Genomic DNA, 27,717 nt, shown 5'->3' with positions numbered 1-27,717 from the left:
AAACAGAATGGCAACGCCGACGGGTTGTCCAGACAAACCGACCTCAGCCCCGCATAACCAGCGGTCTGGACAGCCTTAGTCTGCCCCGAAAAGGGGTCAGACCGTGTCTGCCAGAGTGTTCCACAGAAAGGGAGCACTGTTACAGAAGCATTAGTTATTTTGTTGTGAAGAGCTTATTTCCCAGCAGCAATGCCTGAACCAGCAAGCCAGCGCCTAAGAAGGGCTCCAAGAAAACCGTAACAAGTATCATTTCATAAAGAGTTAACTTTTTTTTTTTTTTTTCAGCTTTTAGAAACTATTGCCTAAATACACGTTTGCTGGCCTCAGCTCTAAGTTTAGTGATAACCAATCCCATTGTCTAATCACCTCTGGAGCCAGACTGCTAATTGATAAGATGAACTTGTAAACTTGTTATCTTAAGTACTGTAATCCTATTGTGGCCTGTCAAAGGACAGTGCTCTCTATCTAAATGTGTGGATGGGGGATTTTGTGCTTCCCCCCCTCTCCCCCTGGGAGTGCCCTGTGTGCATGTAACCTTAATAAAAAGCAGGCTGGGCATCTCAGTCCTGAGTTCCTGTTTGACCCTCAATTGCAGCGTTGACTCGTTTTTGTGGGCAGAAGGGTATCCTAGCTGTACTGCAGCTAAGGGAGATTATTCTATATTTGCGAGACTCATATAGAATACTATGGAAAGCAGCTTCTCCCCTCTTTAGCAATAGGGATCCAGACTACTAAGCGGTCCATCTCTCAGCGAGACTAAGGGTAACCGTAACAGGTATGTAGCAAGTAAAATGCATATAGGGTCTCTCTTGGACCTCAGATGTTATTATATAGTGGTTTGAGGTTATAGTAGGGGGTATGTAGCAAGTAAAAGGAATATAGGGTCTCTCTTGGACCTCTGATGTTATTATATAGTGGTTTGAGGTTATAGTAGGGGGTATGTAGCAAGCTAAAGGCATATAGGGTCTCTCTTGGACCTCAGAAGTTATTATATAGTGGTTTAGGTTATAATAGGGGGTATGTAGCAAGTAAAAGGCATATAGGGTCTCTCTTGGACCTCAGATGTTATTATATAGTGGTTTGAGGTTATAGTATGGGGTATGTAGCAAGTAAAAGGCATATAGGGTCTCTCTTGGACCTCAGATGTTATTATATAGTGGTTTGAGGTTATAGTAGGGGGTATGTAGCAAGTAAAAGTCATATAGGGTCTCTCTTGGACCTCAGATGTTATTATATAGTGGTTTGAGGTTATAATAGGGGGTATGTAGCAAGTAAAAGGCATATAGGGTCTCTCTTGGACCTCAGATTTTATTATATAGTGGTTTGAGGTTATAATATGGGGTATGTAGCAAGTAAAAGGCATATAGGGTCTCTATTGGACCTCAGATGTTATTATATAGTGGTTTGAGGTTATAATAGGGGGTATGTAGCAAGTAAAAGGCATATAGGTTCTCTCTTGGACCTCAGATGTTATTATATAGTGGTTTGAGGTTATAATAGGGGGTATGTAGCAAGTAAAAGGAATATAGGGTCTCTCTTGGACCTCTGATGTTATTATATAGTGGTTTGAGGTTATAATAGGGGGTATGTAGCAAGTAAAAGGCATATAGGGTCTCTCTTGGACCTCAGATGTTATTATATAGTGGTTTGAGGTTATAGTAGGGGGTATGTAGCAAGTAAAAGGCATATAGGGTCTCTCTTGGACCTCAGATGCTATTATATAGTGGTTTGAGGTTATAGTAGGGGGTATGTAGCAAGTAAAAGGTATATAGGGTCTCTCTTGGACCTCAGATGTTATTATATAGTGGTTTGAGGTTATAATAGGGGGTATGTAGCAAGTAAAAGGCATATAGGGTCTCTCTTGGACCTCTGATGTTATTATATAGTGGTTTGAGGTTATAGTAGGGGGTATGTAGCAAGTTAAAGGCAAATAGGGTCTCTCTTGGACCTCAGATGTTATTATATAGTGGTTTAGGTTATAATAGGGGGTATGTAGCAAGTAAAAGGAATATAGGGTCTCTCTTGGACCTCTGATGTTATTATATAGTGGTTTGAGGTTATAATAGGGGGTATGTAGCAAGTAAAAGGCATATAGGGTCTCTCTTGGACCTCAGATGTTATTATATAGTGGTTTGAGGTTATAATAGGGGGTATGTAGCAAGTAAAAGGCATATAGGACCCTAAGTAATATGATACATCAATGTGACATGACTAAACTGTGAAACTGCAGAGTAGCAAAAAAGCAGCGTCACATGAGATTACGATTATAGATATAAGAATATGTGTATCAATATATTTAGTAATAAAAGGAAGTTTCTATAGGGTGCATTTCCCTTTGCTTACGATGTAAGCCCACTGGAGTGGGGGGGTGTTCGGAGATATTTGAATAAATCAGTTAGACAAGATTAGACGAGTCAAGTAACGGGAGTTTCTGACTATGCCAGAGGGACCGTGCTATATTCATACAGGAAATGAACATAGTTTATCTAATTTAAAATCTTCATATCATGGAGTAATTAAATAATCTAAAATATTAGATTTAGGGTATCTCTCATACTATATCTGTACCTGAGGTGCCAGTGAACTAGCTAAAGGCTGGAATTCAATACACCACCAGTCATTAGGGTCTGGGCACAGTGGAGCAATCCTATGTATAATATTTCTGCCATAAGGGTATGGGCCCTATACCCAACGGCAGGAGACATAAAGTTCTCACTATTTCACTGCCCCTAGTACAGGGTTGCAATATGTATACCTTTCTCCCAATGACTAATAGCAGTGGATCCAGGTTAGGGGATATATCATGACTGTCTGTCATTAGTGTTATATTAGAGTACCTTGGCATTGGATAATACCACAATTTTCCCCATAGGTTGATAACAATTATGAACTACTATACCTGCAGTATCAGGGTCAGATAAAAAAGCATGGTAGTAGATTATAACAAGTGAAGGTACGGTAGAAGATGGAAAATATTGTTATCTTGGTCATACAGCTGTAAAGCTGGTTGCTAATTTAAACTGCACTAGAACACCTCTGTAAAAGGGTCTGACAAGTATCTAAGGCTAATAGTAATAGAGAATCAGCTACTGTAGTATAAAACCAGCCATTGAGAGTGTAACGTCTCTACGTGGCCCATAAGGGAGATGAAAAATTATTAAGGAGCTTATAGCTGATATGTAGCAGAATATTTTAGTGGTAAGTATATTACAAGCAATGCTATGAGAGCAGAGTCTATGCAGCTATGGAAAGAATCTCCAAGTCGGAATATCCCTAGGCAACAAGGAATAAACACACTCGTTGTTATAACTTCCCTATATGTATATATACACTTTCAGTCATTTAAGGTGGTAGGGTATATAAAAATAAATAGCATTACAACGTGTTAGCTTTGAGACGCTATCCTTGCTGTAGGATTTAACAAACTGCTTTATATTAACTGAATGAGGGCACTGCAGCATCATTGGGAGGGTATGTAGTTGCTATTATGATAGTATCACAGTAATTAACTACTAACTTGAGAGTAACACCTCCCTCACCAAAGAAGATAAAAATAAGAGCGGACTAAGCTCTCCCAATGATATAAGTTCAGTTTATACATGTCTAATGAGCCTATAGAGATCAGTGCTCAATCCATCAAATGAGATACTGGCTTAACATTGTTTATGGGGTATCGAGGGTTAAGGGGTCTCCTATGGTTAACATTGTGGGAAATAGATTACATTGGATCAAGTGAAACAGCACGGCCCACAGAATGCTTGCAGGATGTGGGTGGACTATTCTAAGTTAAATAAAGTACAACATTTAAAAAACATGGCTTCTCAGTATAAATAATACAGGAGGTGAAATTGTGCAACATTAACTCAGGCAGTATTAGTTAACATTTCAGAACTATTGATCTTCATTAGTAATAATACTGACACCATCTAATATTATGAAATATAATACAGCTCCTCATACCAGCCACAAAGCCAAATGGTTTAAAGTAAAATGTAAATGTCCACCATCCGAGAACCAAGCTAATGTAGGAGAGAGTCCATTCATCTCACATAAATGATTGTCCCTTACGTGAGGTTCGTGTTATGTGCTTAAATATATAAGGAACATGTAAGGCATAAAGATACACTCTTATACTAAACTAACATATGAAATAAACATTAAATAGTACCATGCTAAATACAAAATATAGGTTAATACTGTTCTGTAGCTTCTCAAACTAGTATTGGTGTTCCCACTTACAGCCATTTAGAACAAAACTCTTTGTGTGTGTATTGAGCTCTTCTGTCTCAAATAGTGTGGATATAGAGATGTCAGATCTGTGAAGTCTCCCTTGTGCACCACTATTGTCTAAGAGCAAAGTAAGCTAGGTATTGCGTAAAATAGCGGTGTCAGCCAACTTCACATAAACATAAACATGTAATCCCCACCTAGGTGCCAACAAAGATTTAGAAGTCAGGTGGAAGAAAAAAAAAAAAAAAAAAAATGGTTTGAAGACCCATCCACACCGCCCCGTACAATTATGAAAAATAAAACTATGCGTGTCATGTAACAAAAAACAGCACTATCAGACAAGGTTATCTCAACAGTCTCTATAATATAGTCCTGTGTCTGTAACAGAATTCAACAAACTGATTCCAGCGTTATAGTCACCTTAAAGTCTGAGTTACTGTGTAATATAGGCCACAGCAAAGATGGTTGGCGTGGGATGCCATTTTTCCTTAACTCTATCCAACACCTGAGCGTCCTCGCTGGGGGCTATTATAAAATGAGCAGGTTAGTGGTTGTGAAATCTCCAATCGTGCAGGGTCGTGTATTATGTTTGAGAACTTCCCTTTGCCGTCCTCTATTTGCTGCCACCCTCTCAAATATATGGGATCCACAGCTTCCGCCAATAATGTGTTAATATGGAGAGTTGAAGGAGGATTCCCAATGCCACTTGAGCTCTGTGAGAACCTGGCTTTGGTAGGTTGAATCAGCAGCTCCCCAAGGCTTATGTAGCTCCCTTCCGGTTCGTTCTCGGACCACCAGAGAGTTGTCATCTCAATCAGGCAGCTCAGTCGTCTCTCTGCATGTCTCCCAGAGACCAAGTATAGTACTCCAAGTTGAATAGCTCTGGCGGTAGTCATCGGCTCCAATGTAGGCATCAGAGTCTACTGCCTGTGAGGTCATTCCCTCAGACCAGGCCAGCTGCGTTGCAAGGGCCGCCTCATCTGTGTGATGTGTCACTGGACGGGTATTGCCGCAAGCAGCCTTTGCAAACATAGAAATTATCTCAGCCGTTAGGTTCTGCTCAATTCTCTGCAAGCAGAGTTCAAGTGTATGTCGCACTTTCGCTCCCCATGTGGTCATCACCGCCATCCTAGGAGTGGTATCCGTGATGCCTGATATCTGTAGAAAGTTTGAAGCAAATCATGGCAGGGTAATGTCAATTTATCAACTCCTTTAGGTTGCAGAATATGTATAGCCCCAAAACGTGGGATCATATCACCGTAGTGTCATATATTTAGGGAAAAATAGTCAAAAGCTGCCCTGTAAAGAGGAGCTTCATGAAGATGCGTCCTGTCGTTTCAAAAGCTAACTCTGCCCCCCCAAAATATAATTTTTTAATAATAGTTTTGCTTGCCTCATGAGTCACCCCTTTCACCCCCTGATGGTGGCCCTGAGTGTAGTCGCCCCCCCTCCTGCGATTGCCAGATAGACACCCCCTTTTTTGTTGTGTAGCTGCCCCATCCCTCCCTCACACTTTATTTATTTTTTTCTGCCGTGTAGGGCCCTCCCACCCCCTTCCCTCTCCAATGCTGAGCCGCCCACCGACCTCTCGGATCCCCTCCCGCCAGCACCAGCAGAAGATCGTTACACACAGTGACACAGACAGTGTCATCATCTGTAACAATCAGGCATCTGCCCTCATATGGAACCGGAGCACCAATCACGCTCCGGTTACATATGCGGCAGATGCCTGGAGCTCAGGAACTCCAGCTGTAACTTAACAGTCCAGACTGCTGGAGCTTTCTGAAGCTCAGATGTATATACACGTCGTGCGGTACAATAGGCAAAGTACCACACAATGTATATATACATCCAAATGGGTGAAGGGGTTAAGCTATCCAAAACATATATTAATTGCATAATTCAACATAAAATGATTTAATTATAATTTGTACAAGCATTGAAAAAAGTTAAAGTTTGCTCATTTTAGCTTTATGTTGGCTTAAATTTCAGCCTTGTGGTCAGTAAAATGAGCCTGGTCCTGGGATTTACAGTGCAATACATATTTGCACAAGCATTACAAGTACTGCAAATGGTTTATATTTCATTGTCAGGAGTGTACATTGCACTGGCACAGTGTCTAGCAGTGGTATATAAAATAATAACATCCCCTAATGCATTGCACTATTAACCCCTACACCACCATAAACCAAACCCCATCACAATAAACCCCCCTAATTGCCAAGGCCCCTACTGCTATTAACCCATAACCACCCAATCCTCAGTTGCAACTAACCCCCTAACCACCATTAACCCCATTATAGTAGAAACCGTACATGCTCCCTTTGAAGGAATTAAACACGTATTATTATTATGTATTTGTATGGGCACTAAAACTTTATATCAAAGGGACATAATACCCAAATGTTAAAGCACATGAAAGTGATGCAGCATAGCTATAAACACTGACCAGAAAATATCACCTGAACATCTCTATGTAAAAAAGGAAGATAGTTTACCTCAAAATGTCCTTAGTAGCCACACCCAACTGTAAAGGGGCATTAAGCCGCCAATCAGGATGCTTGTCCCAGGACTTGCAAGGGAGCTCTCATCTGACATGTGCCGCAGTCATGTTATTTCCCTCCCCAGTTTAAGGAATTGTACTATGTAATCTAACAAGGTTTTAGCGAAATCTCATGAGATCACAGTAAAGCAAAGTGTGACATCAGCACTGATCAAGCTGATTGGCTGTTGTTTTTAACAAGTAGCTGACAGCAGTTGGAAGATAACTACTTACAAAGCACTTACTATTGTGAGCTGTAGAAATTTTGAGGTAAAATATCTTCCTTTAAAGATGCTCAGGTGATAATTTCTTGTCAGCTTTGTACAGTTATTCTGTATCAATTTCAAGTCATTTAGAATATGGGTATTATGTCCCTTTAATTATTTTCAATGTTTAAACAAACAGAATTTTAGAAAATACATCTGCAGAATAGTCTCAGGCTAATCTGTGCTTTCCATACATTGTTTAGACCAGCATTTATTTCATGTTTAATGTCCCTTTAATATATGAGGGAAAATATGCATTATGATGTGCAGTACAATTGCACACCCCTATTAAATGTCTTTGGTGAAGAATATAATTATTTTATTGTTAATAGAACAGAACCTAATTGCATATTTGCATAATAAAACATAAGAAATAGAAAGAAGCCTGTTTTACTGGTAAGATTTTATTGACAGAATAGTATTGGAAATCCAGCAAAAATATAGATACATGCGCTGAGGTAGGTGCAAGTTTTGCTGCCCCCTAGTGGCCATCTCAGTCTTCTACTTATATAAAATGTTCATAAAACCCAGAGACTAAATAAAAGGCACTGCAGTCTTTAAAGGGACATAAAACAGCAAAAAGAAAATGCTGTGTTAGATTATGTACTTGTTGCTTTTATATAACTATGTATTTATCTCTTGCAAATGGAGTTAAACACATAGTTATCACCTACAGAGCAGCACTGCACTACTGGGAGCTAGCTTAATACAATGGGTGAGCCAATGACAAGAGGCATATATGTGCAGCCACCAATCAGCAGATAGCTCACAGTACTGCATTGCTGCTCCTGAGCCTACCTAAGTATGTTTTTAAACTAAAGATACCAAGAGAACAAAGCAAATTAGATCATAATAAAAAAAAGTCTTAAAAATGGCTGCTCTATCTGAATTTTTACTTTAATGCCCCTTTAACAATGGTTTATTTAACATTATTATTTTAAGCAAATCTCTGTATTGCAAAATGAATAAAAAGACATGCGTTCTGATGTCATGATCCGAATGCTGAAGATGGCGGCTGCTCACGGCGTTTGGATCTTTTCCGCGCCGGATTCCTTCTTGTTAAAGTGCAAAAGACTAAGATTTGGATTTGCACAGACCTTAGTGTGTGAAGCAGTAAAGATCAGAAAAGAGCCAAATCCTGCGAACGTCTGACGTCAGATCATCGCGAATGACCCGAATGCACGTGCCTACAAAAACAAATAGTATTGATGTCTGAAACTTACTGTATTTTTCAGCAAATCAGCCTTTCTTAAAGAGACATGATGTATGCGCTTAAAGGGACACTGAACCAAATTTTTTTACTTTCATGATTCAGATAGAGAAGCAAATTTAAACAACTTTCTTATTTACTCCTATTATCAATTTTTCTTCGTTCTCTTGCTATCTTTATTTGAAAAAGAAGGCATCTAAGCTAAGGAGCCAGGCAATTTTTGGTCCAGCACCATGGACAGCACTTGTTTATTGGTGGGTGACTGCATTCACCAATCAGCAAGAACAACCCAGGTTGTTCACCAAAAATGGGCCGGCATCTAAACTTACATTATTGCTTTTCAAATAAAGATACCAAGAGAATGAAGAACATTTCATAATAGGAGTTGCTTAAAATTGCTGCTCTATCTGAATTACGAAAGAAAAAATTTGGGTTCAGTGTCCCTTCAAAGGGACACCAAGCACACAAGAACTGTATCCTGTTTACATATAGGGACAGTATACTGTAAAATAGTTTTTCCCTTAAAGGGACAGTCTAGTCAAAATTAAACTTTCATGAATCAGATAGGGCGTGCAAGTTTAAACGACTTTCCAATTTACTTTTAGCATTAAATTTGCTTTGTTTTCTTGTTATTCTTTGTTGAAAGCTAAACCTAGGTAGGCTCATATGCTAATTTCTAAGCCCTTGAAGGATGCCTCTTATCTCAGTGCATTTTGACATTTTTTCACAGCTAGACAGCGCTAGTTCATGTGTGCCATATAGATAACATTGTGCTCACTCCCGTGGGGTTATTTATGAATCAGCACTGATTGGCTAAAATGTAAGTCTGTAAATAGCACTGAAATAAGGGGGCAGTCTTCAGAAGCTTAGATACAAGGTAATCACAGAGGTAAAAAGTGTATTAATATAAAAGTGTTGGTTGTGCAAAACTGGAGAATGTGTAATAAAGGGATTATCTGTCTTTTTAATAAACAATTCAAGTGGACTGTCCCTTTAACTGCTTGATTTTTTTTTAAAATATTTTTTTCTTTTATCATTACTAGTTTAATTATTTTTTTTACTGATTTCAATAGCTTACGCCCATTATTTTCCATTTAGTAAAAATGTTTTTTAGGCGACCGCGGTGACCCCATTAAAAAGGACAATATACCAGGAAAGCAGCTGATACAAGTTAATTGTATTTAAAGCAGCTGCAGGGACACCCATTCAAATGGGTTGGGCTCTCTCATTCTTGCTTCCCACTGGGAGGTTGATTTCTACTACTGCCTCCCGGTTACATACCTTTTTTTAAAGGAGAATACTGCCGTGTTCATATAGTATAGGTCGCAGTTGCAACAGCCAACAACTATTTCTGATGACAAAAGGAGCGATTTATAAACAATTTAATACATTTCATCAGGTAAAATAAATCATTGGGAAGATATTTTACAGTACAGTGTCCCTTTAAGGGTAGATATTCTTCCGCTTTGGCTGCGTTATAGTGTAACTCATCTCTTAGTCTCGTTTCCCTCGTTCCCCCCGCGATACTTTGCTGTGAATTCTGCGTGTTTCTGACGTAGAATTTCCTGCTGCTTCCTAAATCCATTCTCCCTACAAGAAGAAAATAATCTTGTTACCTGGAGTGTTTAGGAGGAATATCGTGGATGTGAGATGAGGGATGTCACCTTGGGCATCTGGGAGCCATTTTGCTCTTTTTTTTTTAATATATATATTTTTATTAAACAATTTTGATATTATACGTTGACATTTGTGACATTTTAATACACAGTTGCATTAAGATTTAACATTCAATTGTGTCTCAAATATGGCAATCAAAACAAAAAGCAGAAAGAAAAAATAACTGAAAAGTTTACATTCCATAGCTTTCAGGTACACTCCTATTGTAACAAGCTGGTTAAATTATTCCACTAAAAAATCGCGGAGGAAATGGTACATTTAGTTGTGTTTTCTGACTCTTAGAATTTGTCAGATAAGTAGGCTTCCCACATAGGGTAACCTATACATAGACATCTTTACGTGTAGTCTTTATAAAGGGGAATTCTTCTAAATGTATTGTTTTATTGCACTGGTCTATCCACTGTGCTAGGTTAGGAACAGGAGCCGTTTCCAGTTCGATTGGTCAGTATGTGTAGCAGTTTTGTTTGGCTTTTTGGGGTCAGATTGAACAACCATGTGAGCAGACTGTTGGTGACTGATGGGCCTATTATTTTTGTTGTTTCTTCAATAATTTTTAATCCAAAATGGGCTGCTTTCTGGGCATTGCCACCATATATGTGACATAGAACCTGGGTGGCTGTGGCACCTCCATCATTTATCACTCTTATTTTTAAATAGCTTCTGGCATCTCTCGGGGTGAAGTAACCACCTATGCATTATTTTGTAATTAATTTCTAGCAATCTGCTAGAGATTGTGGATTTAGTTATATTTCCCACTCATATCCATGGGAGAGATAATGATGTTGAGTTTATGCTCCCATCTTTCGATATAATAAAAAGTAGGCCCTGGCGTTTGAGTCTGCAGTATAGAATATATTAGTGATAGAGAGTGTTTAATTGGTTGGGGGCTACTGCACGAGGATTCAAATGGTGTCAGGGGGTCTCATAATGTTTCTCCTATCTGGGTGTCGGTGAATGTAAGAGTGGCATTGATGTCGTTTGAACCAGTCTTGTAAAAAGTCAAGTCCCTTCTCTTTCATCTCCTCTCTCGTGTACCATCTTTGCTCATTACCTAAGTGGTGTGCTAATAATGCCCTATGTGATTTCCTGGCTAAATGTCCTATGGTGGATGTTCCTGGAGGGAATTCAGAATTATCTGTGAGCGGGGTTAGTGGTGAGGGTCTGCTTGACAGTAATGAGGAATGTTATATAAGTCGGTCCCAGACAGAATAGGTTTCTTGTGTTATTGAGGTGTACCCTGATTGGTTTAGTTTGTTTGTTTTAGGTCCCCAGCACAAGCCGCCCAAGATGTGATTTGCCTGCTATGTCATGCTGCAAGTGTACCCATGCTTTCTTATTGTAGTTAGTGAACCAATCTAGTATTTGTAAAAAGATGGCCTGCCGGTATTTATTCAAGTCGGGAACACCAAGGCCCCCTTTATTAATTGGGAGGCACATAATGTGCCTGTTAATTCTGGCTGTTTTTTTATTCCATATATGTCTAAAATCCCTCCGTGCAACATTACGCTTATTTGGGTTATTTAAACCTTTTGCATTAATGGTAAAGAGGACCAGTCCTGGCTTTTGGGTGGGATTCATCTGGGTCGAAATGGATTTATGCTACTATGTAGGAGTGTGAAATGTATACCAATGAAGTCAGAAAATATCAAACCATTGTCTCCAACCTGTAGTTTCGTAAAGTATTGACTGTCTAAATGCGATCTTGTGAACGGTGTGAGTGACATATTAAACCATAAAACAAAGTAAACATAAGAAAAATAAAAAAACATGAAAAACATAAAAAATATAACAATCTTTAAGAGAATTCTCTCTTACCAACTGGGGGAACCTTTACAACATATCTAGGGAATAATTATAAAACTTAAACATAACTTAATGCAGTGATTAAACTGGTCACTGTACGGAAGTAGAACCATTACAATATGGACATTGTTAACAAATAACTGTGCACAAGATAAGTATTAATCATCAATAAACTCTCGCTATATGCACTATAAACCTTAATTTTAATTAATTGTAAGATCAATCATCTTGTAACTGTTCATCATTGTGAATACAGATTGTATACTGTACCAGACTTTTTCCTTCTCGTTATAGTCCTGTGCATAATGTTTCAGGTTATCTGCTCGCTATGACTTGCTGGTGATGCGATAGGGATAGGTAGCCTGTTTTTGCGCTTTTTGTGCTGAACCTTTTGCCATTGAAGAAATGGATCTTTACATTTCGATTGTCATATAGATGGGGTGAGTGAGGTTGCTGGGGGAGATTCCGGTTGCATTCCTTCCAGGGCCATGCCTAAGCTTTTAGAGAAGGAGTCCAAGTCGTGCAGTCCCCCTTGTAAAGATGAGTAGAGCCTCCTTGTTGACAATTAAGCTAAAAGGAAAACCCCATCTATACTTGATATTTTTTTCCTGAAGTGCTTTAGTGAGGAACCTAACTTCTCTTCGTTTTTGTATCGTGATGGGGCACAAGTTCATAAAAATCTGTATAGTGTGATCCAAATACTGAATTTGTGACGTTTGACGGGCTTTGAGCCGTATCTCTTCTTTGTTTTTATATTTTAAAAAGCGGATTATGACATCACAGGGTGGTAAATTAGGTAGAGCAGCGCTCAAGGCTCTGTCCGTTTCTATAGGTTCTGCTTTGATGAATGGAAATATACCTTGCTAATATTCTTGTAGTTCTGATATTTGGATGGTCTCTGCCCCTAACTCTGAGGTTGTTTTTGTCGCTCCTGTTTTCAAGGTCATCAAGTTTATCTTGCAGGATATCTATCTTGGAATCTTAAATGGAGGTCTGTGTGCAGATATTACTTATCATTTCGTTCATTGTGTCTTGGGTATCTTCCACCTCTTCTACTCTCTGCCCAATTTCATTTATCTCTTTACGTATAAATGCTAGTTTCAGGCAAAGTCGGCTTTATTGGCCAAGTTTGCAATGTCAGCTTTCAACTGTTCAGCATAGTCTGCCATATTAGCTATGTTGGTTGAGGTGGAGTGTTTAATGCTGTCTTTCTGTCCATGGATGTCTGTAATATCTCCTGCCAGAATCTCCTGTGGTTGAAAAAATGTACTGACAGAGACAGGGGCATTGGCTTCAAGGCTTTATCCAGGATTTTCTTATTGCCATGTTGTAATAGTTATAGTAATTTGTAATGTCTGCTACTTCTTTTCAGTTGGTATATAATTATGTAGGGTTAGTAGATTTGCTCCACTAGCGGCTGTGTGGTTATATGTTGCAATGCTAGATAGTGGAGTGTGATCCCCTCTTTGCTATTCCCACAGATTTGTTAGCAAGATGCATAGCTTCAGCTGCTGCAAACGAAATGAACATTGTGCATTGTGTGCTTAATAGGTGTATTCCCTACAGGGTGTACTTACTCGTATGGTTTATAGGGTAAAATCTTGTCCTGCATCACTTTGTGGTTCCTCATCTCTGAAGAAGAGGACTATATACTTTTTTGCTTCTAGGCAGCGCCACTCGGCTTCTAAGATGGCGGCTGCAAGCGCTGTGGTGGGGTCCGTCTGTTAAAGGGGCAGTAAACTTACAAACTAATGTTATATAACTCTGCACATATTGCAGAATTATATAACATTAGCTTACCAGCAGATTTATACATTAAAGTATTGCAGATAAATTTGATGTAAAAGCTACCTTTTCCAGAACGCCGCTCCTTGCTCTACTGAGCGGGTCTGGTTTTTCCACAGCGCATCACGGCAACACTGTCTAGTCACAGCGTGCCGGTCGCGCCATTAAAATGAATGTAGCTCGCTCCTGCTCTGGTCTAGTAGCAGGATCGAGCTACATTCATTTTAATGGTTTGACTGGGCACACTGTGACTAGACAGTGTTGCCGCGATGTGCAGAATTATATAACATTAGTTTGTAAGTTTACTGCCCCTTTAATTTCCAGCAGACTGGCGGGTTCTGGTTAGATGGGTCCCTTTCAGGTCTTAGGTAAACAGGGTATCATGCCTTACGGTTGATTTGGCAGCTTGTGCGTCGCGGCTTAGTAAATGGCAGTTGCCGGCTTATTCTGTGGGCCTTTCCTTAGGCGCTCTGATGCGTGCGGCTCGGTCACTATTCTGGTACCGGATTGTTCCCTTAGCCGTCAGCGCATTCTGCTCTGAATAGCAGAAGGGTTCCCAGTCTGAAAATGTTTTTTTTTTGTTTGTGAGGTCTGCTCTACCCCAGAGCTCTCTCACTCTGCGGCCATACTCCTTCCCGGCCAAGCTCTGCCCTTCTGCTCTTTATATCCAAGTATAAACACTCAACTGAGTCATTGGTTGTCGCACATGAGCGGCCATTTGTAAAATAATCTGCACCTAATGAGTACAACCAGCAAAGCTCTCCTGGTAAGGAAACCTCTCTGCAAGCACCCATGGGGGACATCTAAATAAATCAGTTTGTCATCTCCTTGCTCCCACAGAGATCCATCTTGGTAGAAGACAGATCATTTCGGTGTAATTTTGCTATACTGGAACTTCCTATAAAGGAGGTAAAATTCTAAACCCAAAAAGTCAACTTCACAAAAAACTATAGTCAGTAGAATATTTAAGTTTTGTGTCTAGGGACAGCAAGACCTGTCACCCTCCCCAAGCACACATGCATTACTTCTTATTGGATATATATATCCTATAATATAAAAGGCCAAGTGTGTTTGTCCGAAGTTGTCATGAGCAGTAGAGACAGCACAAGGACAAACACACCTGGCCTTAGAGTCTACCTGATCTGCTGCGGCACGGTGACCGTGAACGAAAGTGGGCGTGGCTGGGCGCAGTCGCGCGCGAGAGAGAGAGTGGGGAAGGAGATAGAAAGAGAGAGGGAGAGAGCAAAAGAGATGGGAAAGAGCTAAAGAGAGAGTAAGAGATAGCAAAAGAGAGGGGGGAGAGAGCAAAATATCGGGGAAAGAGCAAAATAGAGGGGAGAGGGGGAGAGAAAGAGCAAAAGAGAGGGGGAGAGAGAAAATAAGAGGGGGAAAGAGAGAGAGAGAGAGAGAGAGAGAGAGAGAGAGCAAAAGAGAGAGGGGAAGAAAGAGAGCAAAAGAGAGAGGGGAAGAAAGAGAGCAAAAGAGAGAGGGGAAGAAAGAGAGCAAAAGAGAGAGGGGAAGAAAGAGAGCAAAAGAGAGAGGGGAGAGAGCGCAAAAGAGAGAGGGGAGAGAGCGCAAAAGAGAGGGGGGAGAGAGCAAAAGAGAGGGGAAGAGAGAGCAAAAGTGGGGGGAGAGAGAGAGCGCAAAAGAGAGGGGAGAGAGCGCAAAAGAGAGGGGGAGAGAGAGCGTGCAAAAGAAAGGGGGAGAGAGTGCAAAAGAGAGGGGGAGAGAGTGAGCAAAAAAGAGAGAGGAGAAAGAGAGCGCAAAAGAGAGGGAGAGAGAGCGCAAAAGAGAGGGGGGAGAGAAAGAGCAAAAGAGAGAGGGGTAGAGAAAGAGCAAAAGAGAGAGGGGGGAGAGAGAGAGCAAAAGAGAGAGGGGGGAGAGAGAGAGAGCAAAAGAGAGTGGGGGAGAGAGAGAGAGCAAAAGAGAGGGGGGAGAGAGCAAAAGAGAGGGGGGAGAGAGAGCAAAAGAGAGGGGGGAGAGAGAGCAAAAGAGAGGGGGGAGAGAGAGCCAAAGAGAGGGGGGAGAGAGAGCAAAAGAGAGGGGGGAGAGAGAGCAAAAGAGAGGGGGGAGAGAGAGCAAAAGAAAGGGGGGAGAGAGAGCAAAAGAAAGTTTGGAGAGAGAGCAAAAGAGAGGGGGAGAGAGAGCAAAAGAGAGGGGGAGAGAGAGAGAGCAAAAGAGAGGGGGAAAGAGAGCAAAAGAGAGGGGGAAAGAGAGCAAAAGAGAGGGGAGAGAGAGCAAAAGAGAGGGGAGAGAGAGCAAAAGAGAGGGGAGAGAGAGCAAAAGAGAGGGGAGAGAGAGCAAAAGAGAGGGGGGGAGAGAGAAAGAGAGAGGGGGAGAGAGCAAAAGAGAGGGGGAAAGAGAGCAAAAGAGAGGGGGAGGAAGAGAGAGAGCAAAAGAGAGGGGGAGGGAGAGAGAGAGCAAAAGAGAGGGGGAGGGAGAGAGAGAGCAAAAGAGAGGGGGAGGAAGAGAGAGCAAGGGGTGGGACCAATGTACTGCAAAATATGGCCCATGTGAACGGGCTTTAGGACTTGTATATATATATATATATATATTATAGGTAAAGTCAGATATTGGGTAATCCTAGGATTTCCCGGGTGAAATGGATATGACCCAAGCGGCTGTGGGTAAAGCCCCATGTATGATCATAAATCCCCTCAGAGTGTGGAGTCACCACATCAAACATATATAGCATGCACTGTAATTCCTCCATCTTCACTATATTTTATGCCTCCACCTCTGGAGGTTTCTCTGATGATATCTGGGGTAATAAAATAACATTTATTGTAATAGTTTTTTAATGTGCATGTGCTCTTAAACTTAAAAAACGGTCACCCGAGTACTCCGAACGTTTCACCACCCCACTCCATGCACTCCCTTTTATAGTCACATTCTTTGGGATCTAGAAAGGATGCAACAAAAGGGGCTCTCTATGAGACCATAAACCTCCAATTATCATTTAGATCTTCAATGTCATGGAAGTTATGGAAGAAGATGACATAATTTAGTCACGTACAACCCAGAAACCCAGTAGGCAAACCTAAAGCTAAACAGAGGACAGTAGGTGATTTGAAGACCATGTGCCCTACTAGATCCTAGAGAGGAATTTAATAAAGAAGTTAAATATGATGAAATGCTGCTGAGGTTCTTCTATGTCCAGTTGTTTTCAAGTGTAAGACACCCATTAAATTGCAACAATTATCAAGAAGTCTTAAAGAGAACTAGAACATACATTTTGAAGAAACATTTTAAAACAAGTCAACATTGACAACGGTCTACACAATAACAGTCTATCGTGTTTTTGTCTTCCCTAATTGTAAAACCATTCAACTGTAGCATTTAAAGAGGACATGACCGGACTGTAAGGAGGTGGTCTATAGACTCTTTGCCAATCTATTAGAAGAGCTATAGAAAGTTTTTTGTCAGACTTTTCAAATCGGACACAATTCCAGTTAATTTGAAAACACAGTTATTGTCTTTTTGAGTAGCTCTGAACCAGATAAACTCCAATATTACTCACTGGTATTAATATCACTGGTTTTCAAACCTGTCCTCAGACCTTGCTAACAGGCCACATTTTGTGAATGTCTGAACTGGGGCACAGGTGATCTAATCAGCTGATTAGTAAACATGGTTATTTTACCTGTTCTCATCCAAGGTAATTCTGAAAACCTGGCCTGTTGGGGAGGCCTGAGAACAGGTTTGAAAACCATTAACAGTCATTAAAAACAAATTTCTAGCAGCCTTTCACATGACTTTTGGAGTTTTAAACCACCTATTGGCCTGCTTCATATGGAACATCTTGGTTCTTCACGTCTATTTCACAATATCAAAGGTTTTGAGCATCCTCAGTTTACATATTATAAAAATTCTAATATTCTGGTTTAATGAAAAGTTTAACAAATATAGCTCCAATCATACTTTTAAACTAGGAAAGTTGTAGACAACTAAAATACGACCATCACAATTCCAATTAAGTGTTTGGAAAAGTAATTTGGCTGAAATGCCCTTTAAAACAAATCGGACCCAAGAACTGACCCCTGAGGCACACCACTAAACTTAAATTCCATTAATCCCTTAGGACTAGATTTAGAGTTGGGCGGTAGCCGTGAAAACCAGCGTTAGAGGCTCCTAACGCTGGTTTTTACCGCCCTCTGGTATTTGGAGTCCGTCATTAAAGGGTCTAACGCTCACTTTCCAGCCGCGACTTTTCCATACCGCAGATCCCCTTACGTCAATTGCGTATCCTATCTTTTCAATGGGATCTTTTTAACGCCGGTATTTAGAGTCGTGGCTGGAGTGAGCGTTAGAAATCTAACGACCAAACTCCAGCCGCAGAAAAAAGTCAGTAGTTAAGAGCTTTCTGGGCTAACGCCGGTTTATAAAGCTCTTAACTACTGTGCTCTAAAGTACACTAACACCCATAAACTACCTATGTACCCCTAAACCGAGGTCCCCCCACATCGCCGCCACTCTATTAAAAATTTTTAACCCCTTATCTGCCGTCCGCATGCCGCCGCAAGCTACATAAAACTTATGTACCCCTAATCTGCTGCCCCTAACACCGCCGACACCTACATAATATTTATTAACCCCTAATCTGCCCCCCACAACGTCGCTTCCACTTATTAACCCCTAATCTGCCGACCGGACTGCGCCACTACTATAATAAAGTTATTAACCCCTAATCCGCCTCACTCCCGCCTCAATAACCCTATAATAAATAGTATTAACCCCTAATCTGCCCTCCCTAACATCGCCGACACCTAACTTCAAGTATTAACCCCTAATCTGCCGATCGGAGCTCGCCGCTACTCTAATAAAATTTTTAACCCCTAAAGCTAATTCTAACCCTAACCCCCCCCTAAGTTAAATATAATTTTATTCTAACGAAATAAATTAACTCTTATTAAATAACTTATTCCTATTTAAAGCTAAATACTTACCTGTAAAATAAACCCTAATATAGCTACAATATAAATTATAATTATATTGTAGCTATTTTAGGATTAATATTTATTTTACAGGCAACTTTGTAATTATTTTAACCAGGTACAATAGCTATTAAATAGTTAATAACTATTTAATAGTTACCTACAAAATTACCTGTAAAATAAATCCTAACCTAAGTTACAATTAAACCTAACACTACACTATCAATAAATTAATTAAATAAAATACCTACAATTATACCTAACACTACACTATCAATAAATAAATTAAATACAATTCCTACAAATAAATACAATTAAATAAACTAACTAAAGTACAAAAAATAAAAAAGAACTAAGTTACAAAAAATAAAAAAATATTTACAAACATTAGAAATAAATTACAACAATTTTAAACTAATTACACTTACTCTAAGCCCCCTAATAAAATAACAAAGACCCCCAAAATAAAAAAATGCCCTACCCTATTCTAAATTACAAAAGTTCAAAGCTCTTTTACCTTACCAGCCCTTAAAAGGGCCCTTTGCGGAACAGCCAATAGAATGCGAGCTCAATCTGATTGGCTGATGGAATCAGCCAATCAGAATTTTCCTACCTTAATTCCGATTGGCTGATAGAATCCTATCAGCCAATCGGAATTTGAGGGACGCCATCTTGGATGACGTCCCTTAAAGGAACCGTCATTCGGCTAGTAGGCGTCGCTTGAAGAGGTTGGATCCGCGTCCGCTGGGAAGAAGATGGCTCCGCTCCGCTCCGGAAGAAAGAAGATTGAAGATGCGGCTTGATAGAAGACTTCATCCCGATGATGGACTTCCGACTTCATCCCGATGATGGATTTCTTCAGCCGCCGCTTGGATCCAGACTTCAGCCCGAGGATGGACGTCACTCTTCAGCCCCCCGCTTGGGCTTGGATCAAGACTTCGGACCCTCTTCTGGACCGATCGGTGAACCCGGCGAGGTGAACACAAGGTAGGAAGATCTTCAGGGGCTTAGTGTTAGGTTTATTTAAGGGGGGGTTTGGGTTAGATTAGGGGTTTGTGGGGGGTGGGTTGTAATGTTGGGGGGGGGGTATTGTATGTTTTTTTTTACAGGCAAAAGAGCTGAATTCTTTGGGGCATGCCCCCGCAAAGGGCCCTTTTAAGGGCTGGTAAGGTAAAAGAGCTTTGAACTTTTGTAATTTAGAATAGGGTAGGGCATTTTTTATTTTGGGGGTCTTTGTTATTTTATTAAGGGGCTTAAAGTAGGTGTAATTAGTTTAAAATTGTTGTAATTTATTTCTAATGTTTGTAAATATTTTTCTTATTTTTTGTAACTTAGTTCTTTTTTATTTTTTGTACTTTAGTTAGTTTATTTAATTGTATTTATTTGTAGGAATTGTATTTAATTTATTTATTGATAGTGTAGTGTTAGGTTTAATTGTAGATAATTGTAGGTATTTTATTTAATTTATTTATTGATAGTGTAGTGTTAGGTTTAATTTTAACTTAGGTTAGGATTTATTTTACAGGTAATTTTGTAATTATTTTAACTAGGTAACTATTAAATAGTTATTAACTATTTTTTTTTATTTTTTTTTTTTTTTTATTTTTTTTATTGAGGTTTCAAAAAGCAAATCACAATAAAAGAAGAAAATACAGTATGCACAGGTAGTCATTACAAAGCATGCCAAATACATTACAATGTTGAGTGTATACAGACGATCTAGGAGGGAGAACAAGCATTAGTGACCAACACTAGATTACAGATGTGATTTGCCAATTTAAACGTGAACCTTCTAATGAACTCCAGAGGCCTCTCCAGGACCTCAAGCATAAGCAAAATAAAACAACTACCGAAGGCTAATATAAAATAAGAGAGACCACTTTTGGGCCTCAAACCAACCTCATTTTTCATTTTTTATATTGGTTATAGGTAGAGTTATAAGTATTATAGATAGATGTTATTATATAATATGTGGGTATGTTGCATTTAGGAGAATATAGTGTAGTAAGAAACAATAAGTTTGGGTTCAAAAACTTTAACTCTATTTGTAGGTAGTATTCTTTAACTCTATTTGTGGGTAGTATTAGAATTAATAGAAGTGCGGCATAGGGTAGATAAGCCGCATAGTTAGCACTCCTGAACTAGGAGGTACATTATGGGGTGCGGGGGGAGGAGGTTATGTGTAAACATGACAGGCGGCATGAACAACAAGTGTGCAGGACCAGCCTACACTAGACAAATATCCCAAACTGTAAGGTAAAGCCAACTTTATGTGTCAAAATAAGGCAAAGGAGACCACTTGTAGCAGGGGGATATATCTAAAGCCTGACGGAACAAGTTGGGCTTAACTATGGGAATCAAGGACCTCAGTAGGTGCCAGCCAAGGACCTTCAAGGAAGGGCTAGTTGAGAAATGGACATTTTTGCTTGGCACTGGAGTTCACATAAATCAGTCTCCCAGCAGGGGATTGTTAGCCAGAACGTAATAGAACAGAGCTCAATGTATCAGCAGGATGCGGTAGTATTTAGATTATTAAAGCAAACAGGGTATTAGTGTGTCCATGTCTAGATATGGTGTAACATAGTTAACTCTACTGGCCGGGTATGGGCCCTATACCCAGCACAAGTATGTCTTACCATTAGATAAATACCCAATAACCAAAGGGGAAAACATGCATCACATACTGTGAAGTTTAAATGCAACATGCTACACTAAACATTGTGATACTAGGGGTTACTGCTTGTGAACCACAGGGGTGGGATATTTAGTATAATCCTATTTGCAGCTCAACGGCTGTAGATATGGTTAGGTGACCAATCTGTTCTTGGGTTCTGAGGCATTGTTGTTTTTCTCATATTGTGGAACTTAAAAAACAGGTGTGGGGCAACAACAAGATAATGTATCAGTCATAGAAAATACATGAAGCTAAACCATGCAAGACTCCTGATCCACAGATATCTAAGCATAATTATGTTGAGGCATTGCCCTAAATTGAACACTTTGAGAATAAAATATATTTAAACATTAGCAGTCAAAAGTTAAACAGTGATTTCTCTCCTGTGTATATTAATATAGAATATCTCACTATGTATGAAAACAGACACACAGTATGTTTAAGGTCTAAGCCTCGTGGCCTAATTCACAGGAACATAATATATATGCTAGAATGAACAGCCACTATATGATAGTTACCGTAATATTAGCTCAGTTCAAACGATTAGAAACACATTGTTATTATGGGATATAATATTGTCTGTAAATCTCTATGTTTAAGTAACTAACTATGGAAAGGTGTAGGACAATGCATAGATTAATGTATTTTGTCTAAATAACACAAGATTGGAGGTATCAGTAGTGTGCTAGGGCATCAAGACTAAGATTGGTCTCTACCAAAACTATTAAATCTAGTTAATATAACTATAAGGAGTGTCAGTTGTCTTGTTCAATCTCACTAGTAGGCCTAATAAGCATATACTAAATCCTGCATTAATGTTTAAGATAACTGCCATGGAGCATAAGCATAAACAAACTTGTAATGAACTTTAGAACGTCTGAGTCCAGGTCTTAGTATAGACTTTAAGTTAGCTATAGAACCAGGAATCATCCGGAGTGTTGTCCTTAGCGGTAAAGTTTAGTCCACATAGGCGTCAGATTAAGTGACCAGCGGTTCACTTGCGACCTGTCCACAGCAGCGGGCATGGCAAGAACTTCAGGGTGTTTACCCTATACCTTGTTTTTGGCGGACCAGTGGGATGAGGAGCCTCTCAGCTAAGCATGCCAAGTTATCGCTTCTGCTTTCTAGGTAGCCCGCCTCCGCTATTAAGGCATTTAGAGATGATGCCCCACTAGCCCGGTCCTCACATGGCTGAATACAAGAGCCACTGCAGACCATAGCGCAGAAAGCCTGATTTCTCACCAGGATACTAAGTTCTGCTGCAATGATGTGAGGTATGTTGAGCTTTGAGTGAACCGCTACGCTAGGTTTGTCAGCAGCGCCCGGCTTTTTTCCGCGGGCCATATCCGTGATCTGCTTTGCTTCCGAGGCGCTCCGCAACTGGTGATAAGCTAGTGGTGAGTGCTTGGTCCTCAGGGCGCCCACCTTCCTCGAAGCAGTTGCGGGAGTGAGTAAATGGGCAGCGCATGCTGCAACCTCTGTTGCGGTCTGTTGAGGCGGCATGGATAGGAAGTGTTCAAACATCTCTCTGCACCCATCAATCAGGTTATGCATTTCCTCCAAAATACACTCTGCCGCCTCCATACGTAGACAGGGTGGTAGGCTTCCAGCAAGGGATTAAAATAGTAGCTTCTGGCCCGTCTCACCTCTCTCTATGTGTATTGCCTAGGCCGCAAGATGGCTGCTCAGGAGCCTGTTGTCGATATTACCCGTGTCAGGGTAGTAAGGATCTGTCTGTATGGAGTTTCTCCTTGTAAGGGTAGTTGATCGGGAACAAACGTGCTTTCTGAGCTTCAAAAGTATCTATAAAAATAAGTTTGGACGATCGCTAGAAATATATTTTATATAGAATACAGCCGGAGCTGCTGCTAAATGCGACCGTCCATCTGTAAAGCTGGCTCCGCCCCCCTCATTAACTATTTTATAGCTATTGTACCTGGTTAAAATAATTACAAAGTTGCCTGTAAAATAAATATTAATCCTAAAATAGCTACAATATAATTATAATTTATATTGTAGCTATATTAGGGTTTATTTTACAGGTAAGTATTTAGCTTTAAATAGGAATAAGTTATTTAATAAGAGTTAATTTATTTCGTTAGAATAAAATTATATTTAACTTAGGGGGTGTTAGGGTTAGGGTTAGAATTAGCTTTAGGGGTTAATAAATTTATTAGAGTAGCGGCGAGGTCCGGTCAGCAGTTTAGGGGTTAATACTTGAAGTTAGGTGTCGGTGATGTTAGGGAGGGCAGATTAGGAATTAATACTATTTATTATAGGGTTATTGAGGCGGGAGTGAGGCGGATTAGGGGTTAATAACTTTATTATAATAGCGGCGCGGTCCGGTCGGCAGATTAGGGGTTAATAAGTGTAGTTAGGTGGAGGCGACGTTGGGGGCGGCAGATTAGGGGTACATAGCTATAATGTAGGTGGCGGTGGTGTACAGAGCGGCAGATTAGGGGTTAATAATAATATGCAGGGGTCAGCGATAGCGGGGGTCAGCAGATTAGGGGTTAATAAGTGTAAGGTTAGGGGTGTTTAGACTTGGGGTACATGTTAGAGTGTTAGGTGCAGACGTAGGAAGTGTTTCCCCATAGAAAACAATGGGGCTGCGTTAGGAGCTGAACGCTGCTTTTTTGCAGGTGTTAGGTTTTTTTTTCAGCTCAAACAGCCCCATTGTTTCCTATGGGGGAATCGTGCACGAGCACGTTTTTGAAGCTGGCCGCGTCCGTAAGCACCGTTGGTATCGAGAGTTGCAGTGGCGTTAAATTATGCTCTACGCTCCCTTTTTGGAGCCTAACGCACTGAAAACCCAGCCATTCTGTAAACTCTAAATACCAGCGGTTTTTAAAAGGTGCGGCCAGAAAAAAGCCCGCGTAGCTAACGCACCCCTTTGGCCGCAAAACTCTAAATCTAGGCCTTAGTGACCAGAGCACTTTTCCATTTGTTGACCATTTGGGAAGAGGGCTATGTTTACATTTCTGCAGTGTTTGTGTTTAGCTGTAATTTTCCTCTTACTCATTTACTGTACCCACACATATTATATACCGTTTTTCTCGCCATCAAATTGACTTTCTAAAGATACCATTATTTTCATCATATCTTATAATTTACTATAAAAAAAATTATAAAATATGATGAAAAAAATGGAAAAAAAACACACTTTTTCTAATTTTGACCCCCAAAATCTTTTACAAATCTACAACCACCAAAAAACACCCATGCTAAATAGTTTCTAAATTTTGTCTTGAGTTTAGAAATACCCAATGTTTACATGTTCTTTGCTTTTTTTGTAAGTTATAGGGCAATAAGTACAAGTAGCACTTTGCTATTTCCAAACCATTTTTTTTTTCAAAATTAGCGCTAGTTACATTGGAACACTGATATCTGTCAGGAATCCCTGAATAACGCTTTACATGTTTATATTTTATTTTAGTAGACATCCCAAAGTATTGATCTAGGTCCATTTTGGTATATTTCATGCTACCATTTCACCGCCAAATGCGATCAAATAAAAAAAATCATTCACTTTTTCACAAACTTTAAAGGGCCACTGTAAGTAAATATTTTCTATGCCTGTTACTAACTAACTACCCCAAATACGCTTTTTATCAATAGCATTTCATTAACATATCTCTACCGTATATCAGAAATCTTGTCTGCAAATTTTATTGTTTTCCAAACCCACTCCGTGGGTATCCTTTGCTCTGTACCAATCCGTTTACAATACCTAGGTTTCAAAATGGCGCTTTAAACACAAAGTTATTGGTTTAAGTATTTTGAACACACAGTGCTGAAAATAGTGGGCAGGATAACGTGACATCATCGGCGAATAAAAGATATAACTTTTAGAACGTTATGAAACTTCGTTTTGGAGAAAATATAGGTCAGTAGGTTTTAATTAATGTTTATTAACTTTAATATGTTAGTTGTTTAGCTTAAAAAATATAACAGAAAGTAATCCTTTAAGTTTCTTACTGAAATTATTTACTAACAGCTTATGCAATTATGGCACAAAATGTAAATGCTTCTCTGGGATCCCCTTTGTTCAGAAATAGCAGACATATATGGCTTTGGCATTGCTTTTTGGTAATTAGAAGGCCGCTGCGCACCACACGTGTATTATGCCCAGGAGTGTAGGGGTTAACTAGGTAGCTTGTAGGGTTAATTTTAGCTTTAGTGTAGAGATCAGCCTCAAACCTGACACATCCCACCCCCTGATTCCTCCGTGACCCCCCTCAAACAGCTCCCTTCCCTCCCCCATCCCACAATTGTCACTACCATCTTAAAGGGACATGAAACCCACATTTTTTCTTTCATGATTTAGAAAGAGAATGCAATTTTAAACATCTTTCTAATTTACTTCTATTATCTAATTTGTTTTATTCTCTTGATATTCTTTGCTGAAAATCATATATAGATATGCTCAGTAGCTGCTGATTGGTTGCTGCACATCAAAGCCTCATGTGATTGGCTCACCCATGTGCATTGCTTTTTCTTCAAATAAGGATATCTAAAAAATTAAGCAAAATAAATAATAGGCGTAAATTGTAATGTTGTTTAAATTTGTATGTTTTATCTGAATCATGAAAGAAAGATGTTGGGTTTAGTGGCCCTTTAAGTACTGGCAGAAAGTCCGCCAGTATAAAAATAAAGGTGCTTTGTTTTTGTTTTAAAGATATTATATATATATATATATATATATATATATATATATATTATAAGTGTACGATCCCCCATTACCCCCCAACCTCCCTGATCCCCCCCAAACAGATCTCTCAGCCTCCCCCCTCAACCTATTGGCCGCCATCTTAGGAACTGGCAGCTGTCTGCCAGTACCCAGTTTACTAGCAAATTTGCCCTTTTTTTTGTAAAAAAATATATACCCCCTATTTTCTGTAGTGTAGCTTCCCCCCTCCCCGATCCCTTTCCAAACTATTTTTCCCCCCTCCCTCACCCTTTTCCTTTCCCCTCTCCCTCCTTTGGCTGATCATTGATGGCCGTATGCGCGCACGCACACCCGCATCGGATGCTTTAAAAATGTTATTGCAGGATGCCTCAATATTGAGGCATCACTGCAATAACATGAAAGCGGTACGTCCTTGGTCATTAAGTGACATTTTTTTGTAGGATGTACACTGTACGGCCTTGGTCCTTAAGGGGTTAATCAAATACTCTGCAGTCTAATTTTAACAAATCTTATTTAAGAATGAAGTTCTCTCACCTGGCTCTTTCCTTTGCCTCATTATATATCTTAAGGATTCGTTGATTTTGTTCTTCCATAAAGCCTTGATGAATGTCTCTTAATGTTCTGCAAAAAAAAAAAGTTTTGCTCTATAATGTGCTAAAAGTATAGGCATGTACTTATATAGATATATATATATATACACACACACACACTAGGCGATAAACCTGCCAAGAGGGCAGTCTATTTAAAAAAAAACTACAACACCAAAAATAAAAAATGTAAAATTACAGAAAAAAATAAACAAAGCTATCCAAAATAAAAAAGTTAAACCTAAACTAATACCCCTATAAAAAATAAAAAATCCCCCCCAAAACAAAAACACCCCCTAAGCTAATACTAAACTACCAATAGCCTTAACAGGGCTTTTGTAGGGCATTGCCCTAAGTTAAACAGCTATTTTACCTAAACAAATTACCAATTACACCCTAACAGTAAAAACCCCCACCCACCAAACCCCCCAAAATAAAAAAAAACTAAACTACCCATTGCCCCTAAAGGGGCATTTGTATAGGCAGTGCCCTTAAAAGAGCATTCAGCTTTTACTTCCCTTAAAAGAGCAATCAGCTCTTTTCCAGCCCATTAAATCCCTAATCTTAAAAATCCCCCCCACACCAAATAAAAATAAAATCCTGACACTAAGCCCCAAATAGGTACTCACCATTCCTGAAGCCCGCGGAGTAGGTCTTCTTCCAGGTGGCTCCATCATCTTCTATCTTTATCCGGAGCAAAGTCGGCGCAGAGCGGAGGTGCGGAGCTGTGGATCCTCAGCGGCGGTCCTCACCGGCGCTGCAGAGGTGCGAAGCTGTCTTCCCCAACGCGTGGATCCTCAGCGGCGGTGCAGAGGTGCGAAGCTATCTTCTCCGACGCGTGGATCCTCAGCGGCGGTTCTCGGCGGCATGGAAGCTCCTCTTCATCCGTTGTCCGTCGTACACTAAGGAGTGAATGCAAGGTACCGCAATAAATATCAGGTACCTTGCATTCAATCTTTAGTGTGCAACGGACAATCGCATGAAGAGGAGCCTCCATGCCGCTGAGGATAGCCGCCTCCATTGAGGACCACCACTGTTGAGGACTGCTGCTGAGGATCCACACATCAGGGAAGCCAGCCACCTCCGCATCGCCTTCGCTCCGGATGAAGATAGAAGATGATGGCGCTGTCTGAAAGAAGACCGTCTCCGCCAGACTTCAGAAACGGTTAGTACCTATTTGGGGCTTAGTGTTAGGATTTTATTTTTTATTTTTTTTTGGGAGGGGGCGGTTATTTTTAAGATTAGGGATTTAATGGGCTGGAAAAGAGCCGATTGCCCTTTTATGGGCAATGACCATACAAATGCCCCTTTAGGGGCAA

At 40.0% G+C, this 27,717-nt stretch overlaps 1 protein-coding gene across 3 annotated transcripts in view; it reads right to left on the bottom strand.

Annotated features, from left to right (window-relative positions):
• Positions 1–7,426: 7,426 nt before the first annotated feature.
• The window catches only part of DNAJC4 (DnaJ heat shock protein family (Hsp40) member C4), a 38,966-nt gene continuing 18,675 nt past the window's right edge, over positions 7,427–27,717 (bottom strand). For 2 of the 3 annotated variants that reach the window (XM_053720056.1, XM_053720055.1), the window contains exons 6-7: positions 26,346–26,432; positions 7,427–9,838 (exon numbers count right to left, since the gene is read on the bottom strand). In XM_053720056.1, the coding sequence (XP_053576031.1) occupies positions 9,736–9,838; positions 26,346–26,432 (190 nt within the window). In that variant the 3' untranslated portion in view covers positions 7,427–9,735. Of the gene's footprint in view, positions 9,839–25,016; positions 25,635–26,345; positions 26,433–27,717 lie in introns of those variants that run through there. The other variant, XM_053720057.1, reaches the window with a different exon arrangement.

Source organism: Bombina bombina, chromosome 7 (genome assembly GCF_027579735.1).
Source record: "Bombina bombina isolate aBomBom1 chromosome 7, aBomBom1.pri, whole genome shotgun sequence".
Lineage (NCBI taxonomy): Eukaryota > Metazoa > Chordata > Amphibia > Anura > Bombinatoridae > Bombina > Bombina bombina.
This window is presented reverse-complemented; position numbering and strand designations above follow the sequence as displayed.